We start from the raw sequence: 26,057 nt of genomic DNA on the forward strand, positions 1-26,057 counted from the left end.
GGAACATTAAGCCATGGTCCTTATCAGATTGTTCTGTGTGCTTGTCTGGGGGGTATTTTCTTGACTGGTAAGGGAGAGCCCAGGCCACTGTGGGAGATGCCACTCCTAGGTGGGTAATACCGGGTTGTATAAGGAAACAAGCTAAGAAAAGCCAGGGGACGTGAGCAAGCCAGTGAGCAACACTCCTCTACAATCCCTGACTCTGTTTCTGCCTGAGTTACACTCCTTGACTTCCTTAAACAATTCATTGTGATCAGGATGTGTATAACAAATAAACCCTTTCCTTCCAAGTCGCTTTTGATCATAGTGTTTATCACTTAAACAGTAAACCAGGACCATGACATGCCCACTGTGTAAGTAAGTTACTATACCTACCATGTTTCTTATGCCTTTCTCCATAGGGGGAAGACAAGAGAGGGCAAAGCATAAACCTGATGCCACCTCTGGCTACTGGGTCAAAAGCCTCAGTTTGTGTGACTTTCTGGAGGAAGAGTAGGAGTCTGGGCTCTCTGACAGCCTTCTTCCTGTTGGACTGCCCCCGTATCAGACAGGTTGTCAGTCAGCCACAGGCCTTAAGACCCTGGGGAGTCTCAGGTGCGTGATTGCCTTTTGCCTCTATTCAGCTTGTTTAGATCAGAAACCCACAAGGCTGTGCTCTGTGTAGTGCCCACCCACCAGGATGCTTGTGGAAGATGGGTGATTGATGGTTGTGTTAATCACCGTAATAACAGGCATTTGGCACACAATCCCAGGTAATGGGCAACTGCAAATGCAATGACTGGGATGGCCCAGCTTAGATGTTTCTTTAAAAATAAAAGTGAAAATCAATCCATCAAGTGAGCATACAAAGAGACCCTTGCACAGCCTGTTGGAACAACACTTTGTTGACAGTTCACAACAGAGGCACCAATTGTATGTCAGCTGGTAACATTTCAGCCAAAGGGATAGAAGCACATTTTGTATAAGGGGGCCCCTTCCAGGCTTAGTTCACTGGTGACATTAATTCTTCCTGGTGTTGAAACAGTGTTCACATCCAGTGGTGTGGGAACCATGCAAAACAGTGAGGAGATAACCCCTCCCCCACAAATTAAAAATGGAATTACCTTGTCACTGAGCAATTCTACTTCTGGACATATATCCAAAATAATTCAGAGCAGCATCTCAGAGAGATGTTTGCACACTCAAGTTTCTGGTAGCATTATTTCCAGTAGCCAAGAGACCAACGCTACCCAATAGAGATCTGCTTATAATGAAAACGTGATCCAGCTTTTTAAAAGAAGGAAATCTTGACATTTGTTTCAAGTTGGGTAAACCTACTCTGTAATGCCACTCATATAAGATATCTAATTGTGCTGGGTAAATTTATTGAGGTTTTTGTTTGTTTGTTTTTCTAGTTGACACAAGCTAATTATATAAGAAGTTGGAAACACAATTGAGGAAGTGTCTCCATAAGACAGGACTGTGGGAGAGCTGTGTGGGCTGAGTGGTTATTGGTGGGTGAGAGTCCAGCTCACTGAGGATGGGGCCATTCCTGGTTTGGTGGTCTTGGATGCTAGAAGAAACTAGTCTGAGAATACCATGAAAGCAAGCCAGTAAGCAGCACTCCTCCATGGCTCCTGCCTTCTTGTCCTGGCTTTCCTCAATGATAAAGAATTTACCTGGAAGAGTAAGGTGGAGTAAACCCTTTCCTCCCCAAGTTGCTTTTGGTCACAGTCTTTTATTGCAGCAATAGAAGCCACAACTAAGACATTAATGTAGTTTAAGTCATAGAATCAGAAAATGAGGATGTGGTTACTAAGCACTGGAAGGAGGGGGAGGGAGAATTAGAGGTTAATAGAAGTCATAGTTCCTCAGATGAAATAATTCTAGAGTGTTCTTATACAACAATGTGAATATACTCAAAACTATCAGACTATACACTTTAAAATGGCACAGTGGCAAATCCAGCAGTGTGCATTCATAACCACAACTTTAAAATTACATAAGCAAGCCTAGTAGCTCAGTGTGTCTGCAACTGTGAGGAGCTGAATTTGATCTCCCAACCCAGGTAAAAAAGAATGCTAAAAATCCTGACGTGACCCCCCTCTTGTCGGTGAGACCCCCCTCCCTTGTTGGGCAGTGCTGACAAGGTGGACACAGGAGGATCACTGGGGCTCGATGGCAATCTGTCTGATTGTCAAGTTCCAGGCCGATGTCTTAAAATACAAGATGTATGACAGCTGAGCAATGACACTCAAGGTGGTCTTCTGGCCTCCACATGCACTAGCACACACACACACACACACACACACACACACACACACACACACACACACGCATACAGAGAGAGAGAGAGAGAGAGAGAGAGAGAGAGAGAGAGAGAGAGAGAGAGAGAGAGAGAGTTAAAAATGTCCTTGAAGTTCCTTTGTGGGCACAAAATCTTTGGCAATGGACCTGGCCACTGTTTTTTCTCTGGGTGTATCTTATGCTTTTGTATATTTGAATTTTCTTATACCAAGATTTACTTGTAATTTGGGTATTGGGGATTCAAGTGGCCAGTTTCAGGATCTCTGGATCTTCTGACCTTGGGTCACCATTCTCTCCCTACCCCAAGGGGCAAAAATCACACAGAACCAAGATACACACGGGAGCTCTGGAGATGATGGACTTGACAGAACTAAAGACAGAGGGACTGGGCGTTCTGGCCTTGATGCAACTTCTACGTGTGATATAATTGTAAAATTGTCTCTTTTTACTAGAATAGTGCTTCTAAAACCCTTCAATTTCCTGACAGGATCTCCTTTGGAACACACAGCAGCTTACGCTACCTAGTGGAATGACTCTAGGAGGGTAGGGGATGGTTTCCAGAGGAAACAATCAGGGGGTTAGAAAGTTGTAATTTTCAGATAACTTCTACCTCAGAGGAATTAGGAAGGACTTGGCACTTAGTTAAATGATCAAAGGCCAATGGTTTCATTGAATTTGCCCACATAATGATATTCCACAAATTCCTGTAAATAGCAGGAGTTAGACATTGGCGCTGAAGATGCTGGGAGGCAGAGAAGGCCTGACACTTACTGCGCTACCCCTCCAAGCTCTCATCCTCTGTTGCTACCTAAGGCCCCTACTGAGCTGCTTGCTTCATAGGAAAGTTGTGATCCTAAGTGAAAGCATTCTCCTGAGTTCTGGGAGACAAGTATTCATGGCTGATCTTTGCAAAGTATAGGTGGCCTTGATCTGAGATTGGCCTTAGGTGAAGATCAGCTTGTAGGACCTAACCCTAACCTCTGGTAGCGAGTATCCATGTAGCTAGTATCAGAGTGGAACTGAAGGGCCCCTCAGTGGAGCCAAAACCTCCCCAGGTCTGAACAGTTACTGTTTTTCCCTTCTCAAGTAGTGAAGCTAAAGAAGAGGACACCTCTGGAGGAAGGGGGAGGGGGTGGGGGGAGGTTTCAAACCTGCCTGGCTGTGAGGTGTGAGCAGCAGCCAGAGGTGACCAAACAAGTGTGAATGTTGGGGCCATTGTGTGTCACACTGACCCTGGCTAGCCACTCGGGCACAGCCAGCAACAACCCTTCCTGCTTACAGAAGCCCACTTCCCAACCGAGCTGCTTAGAGAAAACCATGAGCTCTGAAAGACACCATATTGTTCTGTGATGTCACCTCTGGAATGTTCTGAGTGTTTTGGTGACCAGCTTATGCATAGGACCTATACCTGGCACCTCACATTGGTATGGCTACTTTCTTGACATAGAAATAATAGTTTAAAGCCAGGAAGAACTGCAAACATCTCTGCTTCAGAGACTTTCAACGGGGTTTTATGTTAATTCCTGTATTGATTTCTGTTCTGTGATCAGTAAGACTTCTTTCTGATCAGGGACCATCTACACATATCTTTACATCGAGATTATTATAAGGTATATAATTAATTTGTAAGAAGGGTGTAAGTGTAGTAGTTATGTATTTCAAGTGAGCCACTAAGGCCCGGAGGAGGGGTTGAGAAGGAGAAATCTAATTTTTTCTTTTTCACAGCATTCGAGGCCAAATTTTACAAGAAAGAGAGATACCAGATCTGAGAGCCTAGAAATTCCAATCAATGTGATTCTACCTCAGGTAGGGACAGTCACAGAAGGATGCAACTTACCAGTTCTAGCTACAATAACCTTGTCTCCCGACCTTATAGAATGAACAAGGAAGTCAGCAGCTCTGATTCTTGTCATGCTGGATTTTCCCTGGTTGTGTGTCTGGAAGGAGGACACATGGTCTCTCTGAACCTTGGGATCATCTGGCTTTGAATGAGGAAGTTGGGTTGGATGGTCAAGTTCCCCTAACCCCTCAGTGCTAGTCTTTCAAGGTTTGATGATACTGTAAGAAAAAAAATCTAACTTTACCAAAGGAGACCCTTCATTTCACAGTGGTGTATAACTCTTCTGGATATCTGTGGAGATCTAGAATTGAGCTTAAACTAGAATTGAAGTCTTATGCATGAGGATGAACCCAGGCGCTGACACCCCAGCATGTGGCCCATTTGCAGCTGCCAAAAGAATTAAGCCTTGCTGTGGACCAAACATGGGTACTAAGGGATGGACATTCAGTTTTTTTTTTTTTTTTTTTTTTTTTTTTTTTTTTTTTGCCAGTGAATGGTTAAACCCCTTGCAGCTTGTGGTTCTTAGGTCTCCTGCATACAACAGCTTCCTTAGTGGGTTACCTTTGACTTGACTGTTTGTTCTGCTGCTATGTCACAAAGGGGTGGCCTTGCTTTCTCCAGAATCCCCCCAAGAGCTCATTGGAAGACCAGGGCCATGCAGCCAGAGGGGGTGAAATGTAGGATGGAGGGACCCAAGGCACAGGTAACTTCTCTAAAATTTGGTCCAGGGAGGTATGTACAAAAGAGGATGGTTCTCTAATTGGTGTTCTGTATGCCTGTAACTGTAACAAGCTCAGCAAACAGAGCCAGGCAAGGAAACAGCCTGGATACTTGTTTTCCTTACAGGGTTGTAGTGAGAAGCCACTTTTATATCTTGTTCATCTCATGGAAGCTGAGCCAGAATATTAGGGAACTATGTTCTGATCATCCTCTAGAAGGACAAAGAACCTTACTAGGTCTGATTCTTAATAAACGCGCATCTGTCTGCTACTGTATGTGAGGATGGGTATGGTTCCTTTGGTTCCTTACCAGCCCGAATATTAGGGACAAACTGGAGATGCCAGCCTAGATGTGAGAGTGGGAAAGGGGTTGGGAACAGGATTTGAAAGTAGTTGTATTCTCACTGTTGTGACCCAGCAAGAAGCAAGTTAAGAGAGGGAATGTTTATTTTGCTTCTTGGTTCAGGGGATGAGTCCACGGTGAAGGGGAAGCTGTGGCGGTGGGGCCAGTGCCTCAAATCATGGCAGATCAACCTGTTTTATTCAGTCCAGGGTCTGCCCCACCCCTTTCTAATAAAGTCCACACGAGGGTATGTGTCTTGCTAATGCTCTAGGTGTTTCTTAATCCAATAAAGCTGACACAAAGCCCTCATTATGGTCATGTTGTAGAAAGATCAGAAAGCTCTGTCCATCAACCCCTGGCACCGCTTTCCGTCCTCCGCTCCCAGAATCAGTTTAGCAGTCGAGGAGAAAGGTGATTTGAGAAGTCTTAGGTTGGTTCTGGTCCCCTGAAACCTCCAGTCCCACTTCCTGGGCTTTAGGATCTGGTGCAGCTACTTGGATTTTGGAGGGCAAAGGAATATGGAATGAGGCGATCACTGCTGACTGGAGATTTGTTTCTCATGGACAGATGTGGCCTTGAGTGCCAGCCAGGCTAGGCCAACTGTCTTCAATAAGTCAACTAAGCAATCAACTGATGTTGAAAAGCAGGATGAGGAGATTTATTCAATGCTGCGACACTTGAAGAGGGAGGAACAAGGAGGTCCAGTGATTCCCCAGGTCCATCTTGGACATGAAGTTTGGGTGTCAATAGAGGGCCAGAGGTACTCATCACTAAGCAGCCCTGGTTGAGGTGTGGTCCAGCCCAGCATCATTGTCTCAGCCTCAGGCTCTCCTGCAGGGTAGTCTGACAAGTTATAAGGGCTGTGTGAAATCCCTTTCTGAGAGAGAATCTTCCTCTCTCTTGATGGCACCAGCCTTCAGCCTTTACCTTCTGCAAACATAAGATTACTGGAGAAATTTCTTGAGGTCTATTGTTTCAATAATCTGATAGCTAGAAGGAAGGACGTAAGTATCATTTTTGGAATATATTCATGACCACCAGGATGGTTACAGGCCCACCTGCCATGGGGGCACAAGCCAGGCAACCTGCCAGGATATTCTCAACTAGTCCTCTCAGGTGGGAAGTAGTCTTGGATAACTAGATGGTGTAAACTGACCTACCTCCCAGGCCTGTGAGGAAGATTTATATGCTCATTGTATCTCCCCAAACAAGATAGTCGGAGGAAGGATCCCTATGAGCAACAAGGTGAGGAAGGATATCGATGAAGTGCTGCTGGCATCCTGTGTTGGCCACAGGGCCACACAAGTGCATGGCAGAGATTTCACAGCTGTGTGAATTGGGAGGTTTGGTAGCAAGGACAGAACTTGGATTTAACCCAGGTCAGTGCCCAGCCTCTCACCCTGTTTACTGGGGCCAGATGATGTCCTACCTCTAATCGTTCTCTTGCTTCTAGAAGACAGTGCCTGCCCTCCCCTCCCTTGGATTGCTAACCCCCAAGCTTCCTGCATCTTTGTGCCCCATTGGCTCCATTCTGAGTTGAGCTCATTCTATTTGGAAGGGAATTGTAATAGTACCTCTGGCTTCCAGCTCCCAGCCCTGGTGGGTGGCTGGAGTTCTCAATTACACTGTAAATGCTATGATTCACTAGTTGTAACCCTTGGGTTTTCTTGGGTCTTATTGATTTTCCATTTTTTTTCCCTTCTCACACTGAATGAGTGTTTTCACATCTATTTTCCTCTAGCACACTGGCTGGCAAACTGTAGTGTCACTTCCTGTCTGAGCCACTGATCTCCCGACTCCTCCTATATAGAGACTTGCTTTCCCAGGTGGTCATCTCCAGTGAGCACTCTGAGTCTCATTAAGACATTGTTATTGCTAGATCGTCAATGAAAGATCTACATCTTGATTGGATTGACCTCTGATAGCACTTCCCAGTGCCCACTCTATTTTCCCTTGCCTTTTTCTCCTTCTTTTTTGGCAACGCCAACTGGAATAGTGTAAGAGCAAGATTTTAGGAGGTTAGTTGACTTCATCTGACATTCTTATTCTCTTTGTTATTAGTGTTAACATTCTCTCAAAGCCAATCACATTTACCTTGTGAATTATCTTTTTATCTGTTCGTGTTTATTAAAACAAACATTGCACTTAAGCATACCACTAGAGAGATATTTATTTATTAATTTTTTAATTGCCAGTGGAACTCAGCTGTGAAGTTAGCACCTTGGTTTCTCCTTCTAGGACCCTGGTGCCCTTCAGTTTCACATGCATTACAAGTATTTCAGCTGATTGAGCATTCCCTACCAGTTAGCCCTCAATAGTGTTGGCAAAGCAGGTGCTTTAAAAGCTTGGTCAACCAGCTTGGACTTTCTGGGAGCATGGGCACATCCCTTCTGGTAGTAGCTACGTCTTACAAGTAGGGGAGAGAAGTTCAGTACTGTTTCCTCAGTTTTCTGTTACTATAACAAAATGCCCAAGACCAGGCAGTTTACAAAGCATGGAGGCTGGGCATTCAAGAGCACCTGGTCATCTTCTGGCAGGAGCATCCTTGTATCAGAACACGGTGGAGAGCATTTCTGGTGAGATACAGCAAGCAAAGCACAGAGTCACTTTATAACATGCTCCCGAAACATCCCCTTGACCCAGGAATGTATTGACTGATCATGATTCTCTCATGATCCAATCAGCCTCAGAAAGGTCTCACTTCTCAAACACCATTACCATGTGACTTTGGGGATTAAGTTCCCAGCATATGAAATTTTAGAGGACACATTCACACCACAGCAGTGTCAGCTGAGTTTGGCTTCTCATTGCTCAGGCCCATCCCCAAGGTAGAAGGCTACCCCACCCCCAATAACACCATCTGGGCAGATTTCACCCCAAGAGTTTCACTCTTTAGAAATATAGCAGCAGTAAGAGTCTGGTGGTGTCTTTTCCAATTGCCTTCTGTTCCATTTCTTTTTTTCAGTTGGCTGCTCTGCTGCTTCTCAGGATCCCTGGGAAGAGTATGCTACATACTTATTGGTGATTTAAAGCATCTTCATTAGATAGGAAATACCAGGAGGGTCTCAGGAAGGATTCCAATTCATAGGCAGGGTTTCAGGCATCTGCAAGGGTTCCTTGTTTGTACCCAGGGCTCTTCCTGGGTCCCCAGCACCAACACATTGTTAGGTCAAAGCTATGAGCACATTATTTGTTTTTTGCTCCTGAAGACAGTCACTCGGTCACCTCTCACACACTTAATGGAGGAGATGTTGCGCCTCAGAGCCACATGCTCTTCCCCTCCTACAATCTGGCTCCCCATTCTGCCATGAAGGAGCCAACTTTGTCCTTTTTCACCTGTTGGTCTCTATCACTACGTGAGAACATGTCCCAAAGAGTAAGAAGAGACTTCCCTTTATTGGTTTAAACTCTTAGACTCGGTAGACCCCCCTCCACAATGTGCCAACCTTGTCAGGACCCAGGTCATCAGATTAGTTCAGCCAATGGAAGAAATCTGAAAATATCACTCACCAGACTTAACTCCCCTACTGTGAAAGACAGGAGGTCTGTGAAGACTGGGTATGGGAGCCCAGGGTCTTGAATCTATGTGTCCTTGCTCAGCTTAGTTGGTCACATTTTGGCAGAGCTTGTTGTAAAGATATATATTCAGTATTTCATGGTGGTTTAGAACAGGAACTGTTAAATAGCACCAGCAGGACTCTCTGGTCTTTGTGATGGCTTGTCTACTGCTTGTCCTCTTACGAACCCAGGAAGCAGGCACAGCAGCCATGTTTAGGCTTCGTTTAGAGGTGATAGAGAAACAAGAACTTGTCTGTAGGACTCAATCACAGGAGTTTTGAGATCAAAGCTCTTGGGGCTAGGGACCTCTGCTTTGGGTTCTAGGTTCAAGATGATGACGTGGCTGCTGTCCTGGTTTTATTTCTGTTGCTGTGATAAAATGCCCCAATACAAACAGCTTAGGGGAGAAAGGGTTCATCTGATTTACAATTACAGGTCACAGCTTGTCACTGTAAGGACGTTAAGGCATGAATGCAAGACACCTAGCCATATCCAGAATCAGGAGCAAAGAAAGACTAATTGCATACATACTTGTAATATTTAGCTTGCTTTCTCTCCACTCTTATACAGTACAGGACCCAAACTCAGGGTACAGAACTACCTACGGCGGACTGGGTCTTTCTACATCAGTTAACCCAATTAAGAAAATCCCTCACAGGTGTGCCATGGGTCAACTCAACCCAGCTAATTCTTCATTGAGGTCCCCAGGTGATTCTAGGTTGTGTCAAGTCGATTAAATCTGCCCATTGTGGATGCTTAGTATGCTGTATGCTGGAGGCACCCTTTAAAGGGGTAGGTTTGTTTCTTTTTTATTTTAGAGAGAGGAAAGGAGGCTTCTCAGGGAATAGAACCCATGCACAAACAACTCCATATCTATCTATCTATCTATCTATCTATCTATCTATCTATCTATCATCTATTCATCTATATAATCTGTCTACCTATCTACCTGTTTATCTATATATATCATATACAGCTCATAATAATTTTATATACTACTTTATGTACCTGAGTCATTGCATGAAGGCAAGTGTGGCATTTCTCGCTTTTGGCACTACGTGGATGCTCAGAAAACTTCAGATTTTGGAGCACTTTGGAACTGAAAAATTTCTGATTAGGGATGTCCAAGCTGAAGTAGTATTTCATTTACCAGCTTTGTGGGGATTAAGTGAATTATACAGGTAAAGTGCAGTCACATGACCAGCAGTCACATGACCAGCTGGACATTCTGCAAATGCCTTGCAACATCAGCTCTGAGGAATCTGACACTCTCTTCAAGGTGGTGTAGTCATCCCAAGTTACAATTGTAGAAACTGGGATTCACACAACTTGCCCAGATTCATATAACTGATAAGTAGCAGGGCCAGAGGTTAAGAAAAAAAAAAAAAAAAAAAGGTTGATTCTAAAATAAGTACCTTTCGTTTCTACCGTATGCTTAGATCTTATCTGTGGCTTTTTGTTTTTTGAGTCAGGGTCTTGTTTTATGTAGTCCTGATTGGTTGGAACTTACTATGTAGAGCATCTAGCTTTGAAGTTCTGGTTATGTTCCTACCTGCACTGCCTCTCAATAGCTGGGGTTACAGGCCTGCGCAGTGCATAGTTAACTATTTGTAGATTTTTGTAGTTATGAATATATAGACCTTTGACTATACCAGCCTTAGTGCTCATAGAATATTTGTGGTCTTTCTTGGATCTACAGAGAAGTTTGTATGTGGGTGTGCGGCCAAGAACTGGGCGTCAGGTGCCCCTTGTTTGAACGCTCATCCTGGAAAAAAAGTGTCTTGTTTTCAGTTTATATACCAGCATGGTTTTGAAACTTTTGTACTTCTTGTTGGTTTCACTGCTTAAAGTGACATCTACACACACGGCTAAAGACTCTTCCTAATTCCCATGGGTCTGTGCTGTGCCCCACCGAGCAAGCTTATTAGATAAGCTCTGCTCATGGGATAAGATGCACCCACTGTCAGTCTGCATATCCATGAGGGTGTCTCTATAAACAGAAGTACAGTGTTCTATTTGATCAGTCGACAGAAATTTTATGACCAGAGTCTTATAGGAACCTGGCCCCGTTTCCCCCCTAGGAACCATGGGTTTAGTATTCATTAATTCAGAAGAATGCTACCCAGAATTACAAAGGCTTGTTATACTTCCTTGTTAACATCCCCGGAGGTCACCTGAAGGCGTCTCCGGGCCTCTTAGTCCACCAGCAGTCCTTTAAACAGTTACTCCGTTAACAGCATCCCTGCTTTTCTTCCACAGAGGGGCACTGAGCCTTTCCTGAGGCTCCACAGCCTGAACAGCACTCCTCGCTGCTCCAGGCAGGCTGCCTTACCTCGGATGAGCCGCAGGGTAGCCAGCCAGCACTCCTACCCTCTCAATCGCTTCTCTTCTATGCCCTTTGACCCCATGGAGCGCCCCACCTCCCAGGCAGACCTGGAACTAGACTACAACCCTCCCCGCGTGCAGCTCAGCGACGAGATGTTTGTCTTCCAGGATGGGCGCTGGGTGAACGAGAACTGCCGCTTGCAGTCACCTTACTTCTCTCCGTCCACCTCCTTCCACCATAAACTGCACCACAAGAGGCTGGCCAAGGAGTACCTGCTGCAGGAAGAGAACAAGTCTCTTCGGGATGAGAACAGGGCCCTAAGGGATGAGAACAAGGCCCTCCGCAAGGAGAACAAGATCCTACAGGTCTTTTGGGAAGAGCACAAGGTGACTTTGGGCCAAGAGGAGAGTCAGACCTCCTCGTCATTGCTGCGCAAGGACACAACCTCCCAGGAAGTGGTGAAGAAAGACAACACCACTTTGCCTGCCCAGCGTAGCAAAGAGAACACCCTACAGCTCATTCGAGAGGAAAACCGGGCCCTCCAGCAGTTGCTGGAGCAGAGGCAGGCCTACTGGGCCCAGGCAGAAGAGAGCACAACCTCCACTGAGGAGGGGAAGTCCACCTCCGCACCCAAGGAGGAGCCCCATAACTCAGGGCTTCTGCCAGATCAGAGCCCAAACCACTCCTCCCACTTTGAGGAGCCCAAAGGCACCCCCACAACACCGGAGGACTCGAAGACACTGCGCGCCCTGAGGGAGATGGTTAATAACTTGTCTGGGCCATCTGGGGAAGAAGATGGCAAGGTAGGCCCTAACCTAACTGACAGCGCTCAGCCCCTGCAGCTGCTGAGAGAGATGAACCAGGCGCTACAGGCCCTGCGGGAGGAGAACCGGCTCCTGCAGGAGGAGAACAGGGCTCTGCACGTCCTGCGTGAGGAACATCGAGTCTTCCAGGAGGAGAACAAGGCCCTGTGGGAGAACAACAAATTGAAGCTGCAGCAGCGACTGGTCATTGACACGGTGACTGAGGTCACAGCCCGTATGGAAATGCTTATTGAGGAGCTGTATGCCTTCATGCCAGCCAAGAACAGCAAAGATCCCAAAAAGCCCAGCAGGATCTGAGGCCTTGGCAGTAGACACGGACACCAAGACCAGGCCAGAGAGAATCCTCAACCTTCCTTTGTCTTCCTTAAGTTGGCCCAGCAGCACGTGCCTGTGGAACAGCGGAGAAAGGGCCATCCTACACACAATAAAGGCAGAGGAAGCTGGGGCCAGCTAACACCAGTGTGGAGTTATGACTTCTCCTCCTTTCTTCTTACTCTTTTAACTGCTTACCACGTTCCCTTCTCTTCCTCTGCCTCTCCTCTCTCGTCTTTATCAACCATCTCATCCAGTCCCGCTTCCTCATCTTTCAACCCCTGTTCTCTCCCCTTAGCTGGGTATAATGGTGCATTTCTGTGCTTTTTTTAGGACTCAGGAGGCAGAGGCAGGAGGATTGTGAAGGCAGGAGGAAGGCTTACCTAGGCTACATAGTAAAAAAAAAAAGGGGGGGGTGTTTATAAAAAGCAAGAGGTTGAGAGATGGGGCACAGGACACAGCATGTGGACAGACTTTTTAGAGTAAAATTGAGCTGAAAGTCAGAGTTTCTGCCATACTCATCAATATCCCCTATCAAAATCTATAAAAACTGATGGATCCATATGGACTCGTCATAGCACCAAAAGTCCCTAGTTAGGATCCTCTGGCTACATTCCTTAGACACTGAGCCGAGAACCACAACCCACTCCTCTAATGGCAGTCTTTGTATGATGGTTGCGACACTTAGGATCCTTAGAACTCTGTGTGACGGGCACTGTCACCTCCAACAGACTTGGGAACAGGAATGCCAAGGCATTTACTGATTGACAGGTAGAAAAAGCCAGATGGAGACTTCATGGACAGTCCAATGAGGCCAGGCTCTTTCCAAGAGACTCACTGCCAGTTCCCTGGTCTCTAAAAAATAAGTTGTTTTGGTGTCTGTTTTCAAGATTTAAGAACTTGACAAGGTTTACCCCAAAAGCAGCATCAGAAATCCCATAGGAGGGGGAGTGACGTGTCTACTCTGCACACAGGGTAGACAGTGACAGATGTACAGAAGAAGGCTGGTAATTTATTTTACTTATGTCACCAGAATCTGAAAAATGGAAACTGGTTGTTGATGGGCCTATGGGCCTTAGTAGTTTTTCCTCCTCTATTTGTTAAATTAATTTATCATTTGGGATATCATAAAACATCATACCTGTTTAAGTCAGTGTAATAACCCCAGGGTGTAGGGGGTTTATTTTTGTCTTTTGAGAAAACCAAATTTATTCTAGTCAACAGGAAGACAAAAGACACACTCTTTTAAGGTTTGTGTCTCCAGGATTTGGCTTGGATTAATCTATATAACAGCAGTTGGCTGTTGTCTCATGAGCTGAGCGTGCTCAGAGAACTTAATACTACGTAGCCATGTCAACTTTCTCTGTGGGTCAGAATCTAAATGGATGAAAACATGACTCAGAGAAGCTGTAAGCTGCCATTTTTATGGAGTGGGGGAGATTTATTTTAGATCACTGCTTCATCGTACAGTGCAGTGCAATCTGTCAGCGATTGCCAGCGCTCTAGTGGAATCTAAATTCTGGTGGAACAGTGTAAGTGCTCTCTCTTATCGGAAGGTTTCCCCTAGACATCCCAGTTCCAGATCTGCCTCTAGTCCAACGTTAGGCCCTTATCAAATAGCAGAAGCTTTCTCTTTGCAAGGTAGATCTTAAAATTGAGTCCCAAAGGTTTACATTTACAGATGTAAACATTCCACCTTTCCTGTTGTTGCCCTCCTAATTAAGGTCGGAGTCTACCATTGTCCAGATAGCCTTCTGGAGCTCAGTGCAATATGGTGGATTCCCTTCATTAGCAAAGCTTCACCTTCTCTGACCCTGTCTAGGGAGTTTAAAACCCTCCAGACATCTCTACCTGGAGAATGTCATATAGCCTTAGTTAAATTACAGCTTCAACTTCCTGCCTCCTGGTAAGAACCAGTTCAGCTGGCACCCGAGATTCCTGAAATGCTTCTTCATGCCAACGAGGCATCAGTACTGTAAGCCTTCAGCCGATGACCTTTCCCCATCCTGGATATTCTGACCCCCCTCTCCCAAATTATGTAAGCCTTGAATCGCCCCAAGTAAAGTTGATCTGCCTTCCTGAAGCTGGTCCCAGTTTTGTCATTTATCATATCTACTCATAGGGCTTCCTCCCCCATCCTACCCCCATTTGCCATCTCTGCTCTCTCTTCCCTCGTGGACTGATGTTGGCTGATGATCCCTGGGGGCAGAGAGTGTCACGTCTGTCTTCTATCACTTGGCCATCGGTTTCCCTGGCTTTCTTGGTTGCTACAGTTAACTACTACTCTTTGCCTTGGCTGGATCCCGTCCAAAAGATTAGCTAGCTAAAAGTTGAAGGTCAGGGACAATAGAGAACACCGTCTGAAATAGCTAGCTAAGTAACAGAAACTACAGCCCCAGACTTCATGGGGGAGAGGGGAAGGATATATTTCTGGGCATACAATTTAAGGTCACAGTTCAAGCAGGAAATATGGAACTTATATCTGTACATTCTCAGTTCCAGGTTATAGAGGACATGTGCGCAAATTAAAATGATGGATACATACTGAGTTTGTGACATAGAACGTGACAGATAGGAATGCTTTTGGGCGTGCTCAGTTTTCTCCAAAAATTTTTTTTTAAAGATTTATTTATTTTATGTATGTGAGTACACTGTTGCTATCTTCAGACACACCAGAAGAGGGCATCAGATCTCATTACAGATGGTTATGAGCCACCATGTGGTTGCTGGGTATTGAACTTAGGACTTCTAGAAGAGCAGACGGTGCTCCTAACCACTGAGCCATCTCTCCAGTTCCCAAAATGTTTTTAACCTAAAGCAAAAGGAAGTGATCCTTTGGAAATGCTTAAACACAGGAATTGGCCCTTATATGTTCTTGCCAAGCTTAGTGCTTAACAGTCCTACTTCTTAAAGGTTCCACAGCCCCTTAATGTTGCCACTCTGGACATCAAAGTGCCCCTTGGATAAAACACTCAAGCTACAACTAAACCATAATAAGTCAGCCTGAACTTTGCAGAGTCCACAAGAGAATTGGTATCAATAAATTCTGTTCTTGAACTCTTCTTTTTGCTCTGAAATTCCCATAAAATGATTTCGATCATCACAGAGTCAATGCTTGCCCAGTGTTATACAGGGAAGTATGGAAATCAGTGGAGAGAAGAGACTGACGGGATAAATGTCTGATGGAGGAAGTTGGGTGACGTCTTCAGGGTTGAGTATCTGACTCATCAGTTGGGAAAGGACTTACTATGAAGCAAGGGCATTTCATCAGTGTTGGGAGTTGCTGCTGGAAATGGATTTTCTACCCATTCACAATTTGGAGCCTCTCAATCTGATGCTATGTTTTACCGAGAACTGAAAATTTGTACTTGTATCTTACTGACTCTTCATTCACATGCAGGTCTTCTCCAGCCTGGACTCTTATCAATTCCTTTCCCATTTGTTCACTTAAATGGAGTCCTTTGCAACCAGGAACAAAGTTAGGGGCAGGTGACATTATTCTTTGTGCTGTCAAGACAAGTGGTGGTTTAATTTCTGCTGCTTTCCCTGTAAGCCTGTCTTTATCTGCAGACAGCTCAATCCATTTGGAAATTCTTCCCTTAGAAACATGACGTTCAAATCGTTTGTTAAGAAATGGGTCCTTTGCTACTCAAGGAATGTCTCCTTTGCTACAGGAGAGCTCCTTGGTGAGCAGTTACTTTCTGTGGGTTTGTTTGGATGGCTCTCATCTCCTCTCCTCATCCATACAGTTACCCGATAATCATCTCCTAAGTATTTCTAGAAAGCCTTAGAATCCATCCGTTTATCTATTTACACTGGTCAAATCCAGTTCTGGCCAATGCGGTATGCTGGGTAACAGCTGTTGCTGAACCCAAATAACTCTACTTAAATCATCCTGGTGGAGGCGCTGGCTTCCAAGGAACCAGACCTGCAGTCCTCCTGAGTTGAGTTCCCTAGCACTTACATGATGGCACATCACAAGTGTGGTGGCTTCTCCTTTCCTACTTACTTCCAGTAAGGAATTGGGCCAAAGCTACAGGAAAGATTAGAATCCCGTGTCCCGTGGATTGGGACCTTTTAGGTTATTAATATAGTGAGAACGTGCTCTATCTCAGCTTGGCTTCAGTGGCAGTAGTGTTTTCTTTCTTTCTTTTCTTTTTTCTTTTCTTTTCTTTTCTTTTTTTTTTCGAGACAGGGTTTCTCTGTGTAGTCCTGGCTGTCCTGGAACTCTGTAGACCAGGCTGGCCTCAAACTCAGAAATCCACCTGCCTCTGCTGGGATTAAAGGCGTGCACCACCACTGCCTGGTGGCAGTAGTGTTTTCCATTTTCCATTTCCATTTTCTTCTCTGACAACTGGCTTCTCTCCTAATCCCCGGAACTACTTTCTCATCTGCAAAGTGAAGTTAATGATAGTGCCCTCCCATATCAGTTACTCATTATACCATAACCCATTCTGCACTGGGCATCTTGCAATACCCATCCATTTAGCTCTCAGGTCTGCAGTTTGGCAAGTCAGACTGAGTTTACCCTGCCAGCTGTAGTCTTAGCTGGGCTCCCCAATGTCCTAAATCAGCAGGTAGGCCACCGGCTGGCTCATTCTAGAAACTGGCTGACTGTTGGGGATGCCTGGTTGTTTCTCATATGTTCTCTCTCTCCCTCCAGCAACTTACCCCAGGCATAGGCATAGGTCCAAAAGAGACAAGGCAACAGCTTGTAAGCACCCCAAAACCTAGGCTTTAAAATGGGTCACTTCCAATGACCATGTTCTACAGGCGACAAGAAGCCAGCTGAAGTGTAAGAATATATCTATAGTCTACGTCTCAAGGGCAGGAGCTGCAGAGTGCACACAGTGCATTCACAGCTCACAGTAGAGTGCACACAGTGGAACCGTTGACTTGGACCATCAATGTGGGGCTCCAACATGCTATCTTTCAGGTTGTCCAGAACCTCAATTTCATATTTCATTGTCACACAGAAAACTAAATTAGTTGCTTCCTCCCCTCTCCTTTCTTCCTCTCAGTGTGCCTCTGCGATCCGATCGCAGGCTCTGTCATTTATAGGACTTTAAGGAAGAAAAAGAAAGAAATATTTCAAATGCCCTCAGAGAGCTTTCTTTGATTGTCTGGATTAGGAAGTCTTTAAAATGTTTTTTAGTTCAATGGTCTGATGAATGGGGAAAGATTTTAATCTTTAGACAGGATAGATTTCTGTCTTTGTTCAATATGAGACAGAACCCAGGCAATTACCCTACACTCTTTCTTCCTTTATTTCCTATGACCATGAAATCATCAAATCTGGCCAGTTCTGCTTCCTCTATATCTTTTGTGTCTCTAAGAGACAGGGTCTCCTGTGTGCCCCAGCAAAACATCATTTGGCATAACTGACTTTCCAAAGAAACCAGAAGTTTCCACTTCACCACGGGGAGCAGACAAGTAAGCAACATTCCTTTACTTCTCCTCCGGTTCCTGCACTGACTTTTCCTTAGTGAGAGAGTGTTGCCTGAAAGGACCAGACAAAATAAACCTATTCCTCCCCAAGTTGCTTTTGGTCATGGTGTTTATCATAGCAATAAAAAAAAGACTCTAGGCAAGCACTCTACATACTCCCCTCCCCTCCCCTCCCCTCCCCTCCCCTCCCCTCCCCTCCCCTCCCCTCCCCTCCCCTCCCTCCCTCCTTCCTGAATGTGACCTTTTCTCTTTCTCTGTCAGATCACTGACCCAGTTAGGGCCTCATCCACTCCTGCCTGTATGGTGATGGTCAAATCCTGTTAATCTTTATTTTTTCTTAACCCTGTTCTAGGTGAGCAATTTAAAATGCAGTCCTGGCTATGCCACACCCTTTCTTTAGTGCCTTTAATAGCTCGTTATTTCTTTTAGTGAGCTTTCTCACTAGTACATTGGGTTCAGTTACAGCTGTGTAGGCATATTGATTTCTTGAGCTTAAAGAGTGGCCATGCTGTGAGCAGCCTCACTGACTCATTCCTGGCCCCCAACCCCCCATTTCATGTGGGCGTCATTTATTTCAGGCACCAGGATGTGGGGAAGATGTATAGAAAAGAATCCAAGATGCTCGGACCACTCTCTTCTTGCCAGGTCCATCATCTGCTATCTTGCCTTGTGCAGCACTAATACAGCTCTGGGTACCACTCTCACCCTTGTTATTCTCTGCATCTAAAATGTTCTTTGGGTTTATTTATCTCTTTGGATGCTTAATTATCTTTCAAGACTCAATTGGGAATAGTTTATTTCAGGAAACTAGCCTAGAAGCTTAAGGTCAGGCTAAGGATGACTGGTTTGTTCTTTCCCCTCTTCTCCTCTGGGAGTAGAGCAAGAGATTAGGAGTATGGCTAGGAGTTAGAGGTCATTGTTAAGGTTAGAGGTCATTGTTAAGGTTAGAGGTTAGGGGTTAGATTTAGAGTTAGGTCCTATGTCACCTTGGCCCTCACTATATAACTAAGACACACTTTTCTGTGTGTCTGCCTTTTCTTCAAGCCTAAGAGTTCATTGAAGACAAACCTAGTTATCTTCTACCCAGCCCCAGGCCAAGCACATGTTAGATATTCATTAAATTAAAAACTCAAGGGAACAGTTGGAGGTCGGGGACGATGTTCACTTGTGGGCTGGCGGAGCTAAAAACTCGAGGCTCAATCCTACCGTCGGATTTAAATTTCATCCGCATAACTTGCTAAGATTTTAAGTTCTATGCATCAAAATGCTGAAGTATCATGAAGAATAGAGACTGCAAACATTTGCTGCTTCGTAGCCACGTTCAGTGTTTTGAACAGCAGCGGATGTGACGAGGGATGCCTCCCCTCCTCCCAGACAGACAGGCAAGTGAGGATTGCTGGGGTAGACTGGGTGCTACCTGATTCTGGGGTGCCACTCTCTCTCCCCTCATACCCTTGAGAACATTGTTTTAGCTGTTAGAGTCTGTAGACTTGCATGGCAAGTACTCTGTCAACTAAGCTGTCCTTCAGCTCCTGGCTCCCTAATACTTACTATCACACTGGTATTGGAGTCCAGTACATAAATTGCGGGGGGGGGGGAGGGGGGATGTACATGAACTGGGGCTACCACTGCCACTGCACAGTTCTGTGGTTGTTTTCTTCAGTATTGATCTATGTGACAAGAGAAAGAGATGGCAAAGCACTCCATCCTCCCATGGTCTCAGCTTTCCGTAGTTCTCCCTCTCGTCCACTGGGAAAGAAAGGACGACTAGAGAGAGATAGAGTGGGATGTGGTATCTTTCTTCTTTTAGGTAATCTAGTCTTTGCTAAAACTCTCAGTGGGCTATGGTTTAATCAAACCATTTCTTAAGAAGAACAATAGAACAAGCTGGATGTGATGGCCGTCACCTGTAATCCTAGCACTAAGGATGCTAAGCAGGACATTCATGAGTTTGAGGGCATCATGAGCTACATAGTGAGTTATGGACCAGCCTGGGCTATATTGTAAGACACCCCCCCACACCCCATTAAAAAACCAACAAAGTAGCAACACCACCTACACCAACAAAATACTGTCATATTTCGAAATGGCCCAGTGCCAGGGGCTTTTCTCTGATTGTTTGTGTGTGTGTGTGTGTGTGTGTGTGTGTGTGTGTAAACCTGGGCAGGTTTTTGAAGATAAAACTCCAACAACATGAAGATGGGGTGTGCTTATGATTTCGCCCCTAGAGGGTTTTTTTTTTTTTCCTGTTTTAAAGATTGGTTTATTTTTTGTTCCGAGCCCCTCCGTGTCCCCTTCTTCCGAGCCCGCAAAAGAGACACGTGAGGCAGTGTTCGGGTGGTTACTACAAAAAAAAAAAGGCTTTATTCTTGTATAAGCAGAAGCGGAAAGACGGAAAGCCCGGAAAAGGCACTGCTTATATACACCCTAGAGTAACGTGTTCACTTCTGATTGGCTGTTCACTCATTACCCATAATACGCCCTGGGATGGGCAGTGACTTTGGTGCACTTTTTGCCTTTTGCACCTGCGCAGTCAGTTGTTTACTAGTGGGAGGACAGGATGCCCGCGCCATCTTGGAATGGCGAATGCCATCACGCTCACTCGGCTCCTAACAATTTTTAATTTTATATGATTATCTGCATGTCTGGTGCCTGTGGAAGTCCAATGAGAGCAGTGGATTCCCTGGAACTGGAGGTATAGACCATTGTGAGTTGTCATCTACGTGTTGGGAACAACACCCTGGTTCTTTGCAAGAGCAGCCAGTGCTCTCAGTAACTGAACCATCTCTCTAACCCTGTGTCCCTACTCACTCTCCAGAGATTCTCAAGTCTCAGAAGTGACTACTTTAAAGTTCCAGTGATGTATCAATTATGATCCAGATTTTTGTATGCAGCCTCAATTTCCAGAGGAAGCTTTGGTTCTGGTGCTTTGGGACTTCACTCTGTTTGTCTCCCTTTGGTTTCTGATGCAGAGGTTTTCTATGATTGGGTGACTTCGGTTTTATGAATCTAAAAGGAATAGTTAATTTTTAGTTTTAAAGCTTCCCTCCCATAAGGAGAGACATGATGGTTTCTGAGAACTTTATTTGTTGAATTTGAAAGCAGAAGTAGGATCCCTGTGGGCTCCCGTGTGACATCTGTCTGAGACTTAAATGGAGAGAAAAAGTTGTCATGTGAAGAGTATGAGAGACTTTTCCCAGCAGGAAAATACATTCAAAGGCCCTGGGGTAGCTAAGACTGAGTGTTAAGGAGAAGGTAAGAGGACATGGGTTGCAAACCAGGACAGACACATCTACAGGCTGGAGGTTGGAGGCCATCAGGGTCACAGGGGTGAACGGTCTTAACACTCTAAATGGGAACTACTTACTCATCTTGGGAATGTAAGTAGCAAAGACCCAGCGACATGCTCCTCTTCTGTCACAGAGAGAAACAGTATGGTAGTGAGTCCTGCGTTCTTTCTGTGTGTCTCCTATCTTCAATTCAGATGATATTGACAATGGGAGAGTGAAGCACATTAGTGTCTGCTGATAAGATTCATCCAGTAAATGGACTTTGCATAACCTCTCATTCTGGAGTGATGGTATCACTTGTAAACTTGACTGAATCTGGAATCGACTGGAGACTGGCCTCTGGCATGCCTGTGGGAGGTTTTCTCGATGCTGTTCATTTAGGAAAGAGGTCTCGCCCACTGTGGGTAAGCTAGGAGCCTGGGCTGTGTACGTGGAGAGACAAAGTCGAGAAGCAGCATGCACTCCTTGTTCTCTGTCCAGAGTGGGCTGTGCTGAGACAAGGTGTTTCATGCCTCTGCCGCCTTGACCTCCCTGTGATGGACTGTTGCTCCCTTGAACTGTGAGGCAGAGTAAGCCTTCCTCCCTTAAGCTTCTCTTCTCTGAGTAATCATAGCAACAGGAAAGGAAGCTAAGACACCAAAGAAGGCAAACTATGTGCTCTGGCACAACCATCTGTGATGATCTTGAACTGAGCCCCTGAAGGCCAGGCCACGAACCTCACCTGCTCACTATTTTATAGACGCCATGAGTAAGTACACTGTGGCCAGGGCCCCACCCAGCAGACACTGGTGGCTGTCAAGATAGATTTCCCTGCTCTCTGGGCGGCCCTGGTGGATGGAGAGAGATGAAATAAGACATGGAGATAGGATCAGCTGTGCAGCACGTCCACAACTCCATCTTCATGTGATCTCTAAGGCCCCCTAGGAGGACTCCTGGGTTCTGGAAGTCAGAGATTGATGGCTGCCAAAATTGTTTTTGGAGTAACTTGAATGCCCCACAGATAGAGTACATTGTGCTAACCCTGACTAGTACCCAGAGGAAAGCTGAGTGTGAAAGAAACAATTAGTGAGTTTTAGGAAAACCCACCCCCAATCAAGTGTGTGTGTGTGTGTGTGTGTGTGTGTGTGTGTGTGTGTGTATGTGTACCTAGCAGACAGTATATAGACACCTTCTGGCTCTACCTCTCCATGCTGTGTATGTACATCCTGTAGAAAAGTTCATTATTCATTATTCTCTACCAGGAACCACTTAATCACACGCACACGCGCGCGTGCGCACAGACACACACACACACACACACACATACACACACACACACACACCAGAATCTACTGGTTTTGCTTTCATTCTGATGAAAGCCTTAACAGCATGCAGGGATGGTGACCCACGTTGCTCCTGCCGACTGTTTCAACTGAACAGTTCTGAGTGACACGTCTTCTCTCGTCTACCTATGGACATCCTCCTGCAGTTGTCCCTTTGTTTCATTTCCATCCTGTGGTTTCTTTATCCCACCACTCCCTCACTGAGCCTCTTCTATCTTAGGAAACATTTGTTCTCTCTCAAGGAGGTCCTGGGGCTGTGCACTTCATTCCTCTGGGATTTCTTCCCAAAGCTGGAACCTCAAGAATTTTTTTTCTCTCTTCTTTCCCAACTCCTTCCTCACAGAGGCATTGAGGCTGGTAGGGAGGCAATCAACTCTTCTCTGTAACAAGACCAGGGACCAGGGCTTCAGATGTCCATGACAGTATGAATCCTTTCCTGAAAAGCCATGGCAAGGGCTCAGCTTGCTTCTCTATCTCGTTGTGAAGGCAAGAAGTCTCTGTGTGGTTACAGAAAGGCTGCTCACAAATGTACTTGCATTAGTGTCCCAGGGTCATGGTAACGGATTACCACAAGCGCAGCAACTTAAAAGCAATACAAGTTTGTTCTCACAGCTCTGGGGCCAGAAGCCTGAAATCAAGTTGCTCATAAGGTTGACTTCCTCTCTCAGGGTGTGTGCGTATGTGTGTGTGTTGTATGTGTATGCTTGTGTGTGCATATGTATGTGTACATGCATGTGTGTGGTGTGTGCACATGTGTATGCTTGTGTGTGCATATGTTTGTGTACATGCATGTGTGTGTGGTGTGTTCATGTGTGTATGCTTGTGTGTGCATATGTTTGTGTACATGCATGTGTGTGTGGTGTGTGCACATGTGTATGTGTGTGCTTGTGTATGTGTGCATACATGTGTGTGTGGTGTGTGCACGTGTGTATGTGTGTGCTTGTGTATGTGTGCATACATGTGTGTGCATGTGTGCCGGGCAGTGCTTCCTTATATTTCCCAGCATGGAACAGCTTGCAAGCATGCCTTGGATTATAGCTTCATTCCCCCAGACTCTTCTTCTTCTTTCCATAGTCTTTTGGGCTATCTCTCTCTTCAGTTTCTTACCATTGGGCTACGGCCCACCTGGTTAAATAAGGATGAGCTCATCCTGAGAGCCCAAGTTAGTTATGACTACATAGACCTGTTTTTCAAATAAGATGACTTCCACAGGCCCCGGGAGTTAAAGCACGGGCATATTCTTTTAGGAGTCACTCTTCTATCTGCTCGGATGGCCATCTCCCTCCCAGCTTTCTGCCTCGGAATGAAATTGTAATCAGTCAGAAACACATTGAAATTTATGTGCTAGATCTCTAGACAGTCATGATGAAAAAGTAAACCATCTCTGAGAAAGGCCACTTCCATGTTTAGTGCTCAGTAGCATAAGGCAGGGAGGAGGATCCTAGGGGAAGGGGAGAGAGGAGCCCAGTTTTAGCAAAGCTTCGAGAGGCAGTGTTGGTCTGGTGTGGTGCTCTAGAAGTAAATACGGCCAAGTATTAGTTAAAGACTGAGGACTTCCAGCCTCCATTGAAGGGGCCACAAATGAGATATAAGAAAGTCCCAAAGTGAGGTCAACTGGCCCTAATTTTGCCTCATAGAAATGTATACTCACCCTCCTGGACACATGGCACCTGGCTCATGTTGCAGACCGTGCTCCCCAGATGATGGTGCTATTTAGGAAGCTGTAGAACTAACCTGGAGGATGCCAGGGCCTGGTTGGTGGAAGCATGTCACAGGAAGTGGGTCATTTGGGGTCTATTGACTCTGTCTCCTTCCCTGTCCTGTTTTCTGCTTCCTGTCTGTCATTGTATCCGTTGCTTTTCTATTGCTGTGATAAAACACCAAGAGCAAGGCAACTTGCAGAATGGCGGGCTTGTGGTTGCGACAGGATACTGCCCTGTCGCAGTAGGGAGGCATGGTAGTAGGCAGGCATGGTGGCCAGAGCAGAAAGCTGGGAACTCACATCCGCAGGGCAAGTACTAAACAGAGAGAGTAAACTGGAAGTGGGTGAAGCTATGAGATCTCGAAGCCTGCTCACAGTGACATACTTCCTCTAGCAAGGCTGCCCTTTCTAAAATTCCTTAGACAGCTCCATCATTTGGAACTGAGTGTTCAAATGCACAAGCCTGTAGAGGATATTTCTCATGCAAGGTGCCACAGTGTGACCAGTTGTGTCATGTGCCTGCCAACACGAATCAGCTGTTCCCACCGCTGTGCCTTCCCATAAATGATGGGATGAACCACCCTGAAACCGTGAGCTAAAATACATCTTCCCTCCCAGTTGCTTCTGCCAGGTGCTCTGTCACAGGGATGAGTTAAGTAGTGAATCTATCCATCACACAGTCTTGTCCTTGAGTATTTGTGGATCCTGCCAGAGCAAGAGTGCATAGAGGAGTGAGGCTTTTAAGTACAAACAGGATGGAGCCTTTTAGACCATCAAGAAATGCCTATGAGGCAAGATCTCAGGCTCAGTGAATGGTAGCCTATAGATGACTGAGTCCCACTGGATACCCCCACTCTGTGTTATGGTCTTTAATGACCCCAGTGGAATTTAGGGACAGATTCCATGAATACAAAACACTGTTAGAATTGGTCTTATCTTGACAACCAGTTGTCACACAATCCCAGGTTTGTTGAGATCCAGTTGTACAGAGTTGGCTCTCAGGGGGAAGTGGATTTTGATTTCCCCATTGTGTTTTAACTGCAGCACACTTTGGAAGGAACCATTTGTGATGAATAAATGACAGGAGGAATAAATAATTCAGATCAGTTTTCCTTTTAAGGACTTGGAGTGTTTGTCTGATGCTCAAGGTTCGTAATTATAGCTCCAAGGGATGGAGATCTCATTTTAAACATTTTTCATCTCTATTAATAAGAGGGGCCTCACTGCTGACACTAAAGTGGCCTACAGTGTTCGCCACGTGAGGTTTCATGTGGCCCAGTGTGCAAGTGCTTTGTATTTTGGATCCAGACAGACCAAGTCTGAGTTTTGGCTATCTCATTTAATTAGGAGTTTGGGGGTGTCTTATCTTACTTCTCTAGGACTCAATTTTCTGGTTTGCAAAGGACAGGGGGGCAATCATAGCTTTCTTAGAGGTACAGGAAACTTGGGGTTGAAGCATACTTAGAGAACTTGAATTTTCAGCAAGTGTCCATTGTTAGGACTTTTCTCAGGAAATAATGCTAGCCTTCACAGAGTTGGTCATGGATTTAGAAAGATGAGTAGTATTGGGTCATTTAGCGCCCTCTGTGCTTTACAGGGGTGAGAAGGTAACAGTTTAACGTAAGTTGTTTATTAAGGATCCAGGCTTGACAATTCCGCTGACTCCTGGGGGATCTGTTCCTTCCAGCTCCCCAGGCTGGGGGCTTAGCTCATCTATGATCGCTCCTCCCTGAACCAGAATCACGTGCACAAGGTACTACAGTGAGATGCATCCTCCGGGTTCATGGAGCACACAGTGTGGCACATCAGTAAATATGAGTGTTGTGGGGAGCGGAAGGCGTTATAAATCCATTTTACAGAAGTGAGGGTGGGCGTGGAGACCGCCTGTGTGTCTAGCCCTTTCTCATTGCAAATTAAACATCTTTCCTTTGATCCCATATTGTGGCAAGAAACTAACATGAATCTTTGATCTCATGCCAGTACCCAGAGAAATTACGAGGTCTCCAGGATGGGATAATAGCACATCATCAAGACTTCTAGCTTTGGAAATTACTTAATCTCCATTCTCAACGGCTGCCGCTTTGAGA

The 26,057-nt window shown here is 45.5% G+C and overlaps 1 protein-coding gene across 3 annotated transcripts; it reads left to right on the forward strand.

Moving 5' to 3' along the window:
- The first annotated feature begins 3,532 nt into the window (after positions 1–3,532).
- Cby2 (chibby family member 2) lies at positions 3,533–14,291 on the forward strand. 3 transcript variants are annotated; one of them, XM_034498826.2, is made up of 3 exons: positions 3,558–3,710; positions 4,012–4,092; positions 11,006–14,291. In XM_034498826.2, exons 1-3 carry the CDS (start codon positions 3,636–3,638, stop codon positions 12,191–12,193), a joined length of 1,344 nt encoding a protein of 447 aa, XP_034354717.1. In that variant the 5' UTR covers positions 3,558–3,635; the 3' UTR covers positions 12,194–14,291. The 3 variants fall into 3 exon arrangements, with proteins under 3 accessions (XP_034354718.1, XP_034354717.1, XP_034354719.1); XM_034498827.2 differs by lacking the exon at positions 4,012–4,092 and having other exon boundaries at positions 3,533–3,710; positions 11,006–12,348; XM_034498828.2 differs by lacking the exons at positions 3,558–3,710; positions 4,012–4,092 and adding an exon at positions 4,749–4,829 and having other exon boundaries at positions 11,006–12,353.
- Positions 14,292–26,057: the final 11,766 nt, after the last annotated feature.

The sequence above is a fragment of the Arvicanthis niloticus genome, chromosome 3, assembly GCF_011762505.2.
Source record: "Arvicanthis niloticus isolate mArvNil1 chromosome 3, mArvNil1.pat.X, whole genome shotgun sequence".
In the NCBI taxonomy this organism is placed as follows: domain Eukaryota; kingdom Metazoa; phylum Chordata; class Mammalia; order Rodentia; family Muridae; genus Arvicanthis; species Arvicanthis niloticus.

Excerpts from the sequence above, each read along its gene's own strand:
- Cby2 (XM_034498826.2), top strand. The coding sequence starts at position 3,636 with ATGTCACCTCTGGAATGTTCTGAGTGTTTTGGTGACCAGCTTATGCAT. Across the intron at positions 3,711-4,011 it reads ATACCTGGCACCTCACATTG|CATTCGAGGCCAAATTTTAC; the intron begins GTATGGCTACTT and ends TCTTTTTCACAG. Across the intron at positions 4,093-11,005 it reads TCAATGTGATTCTACCTCAG|AGGGGCACTGAGCCTTTCCT; the intron begins GTAGGGACAGTC and ends TTTCTTCCACAG.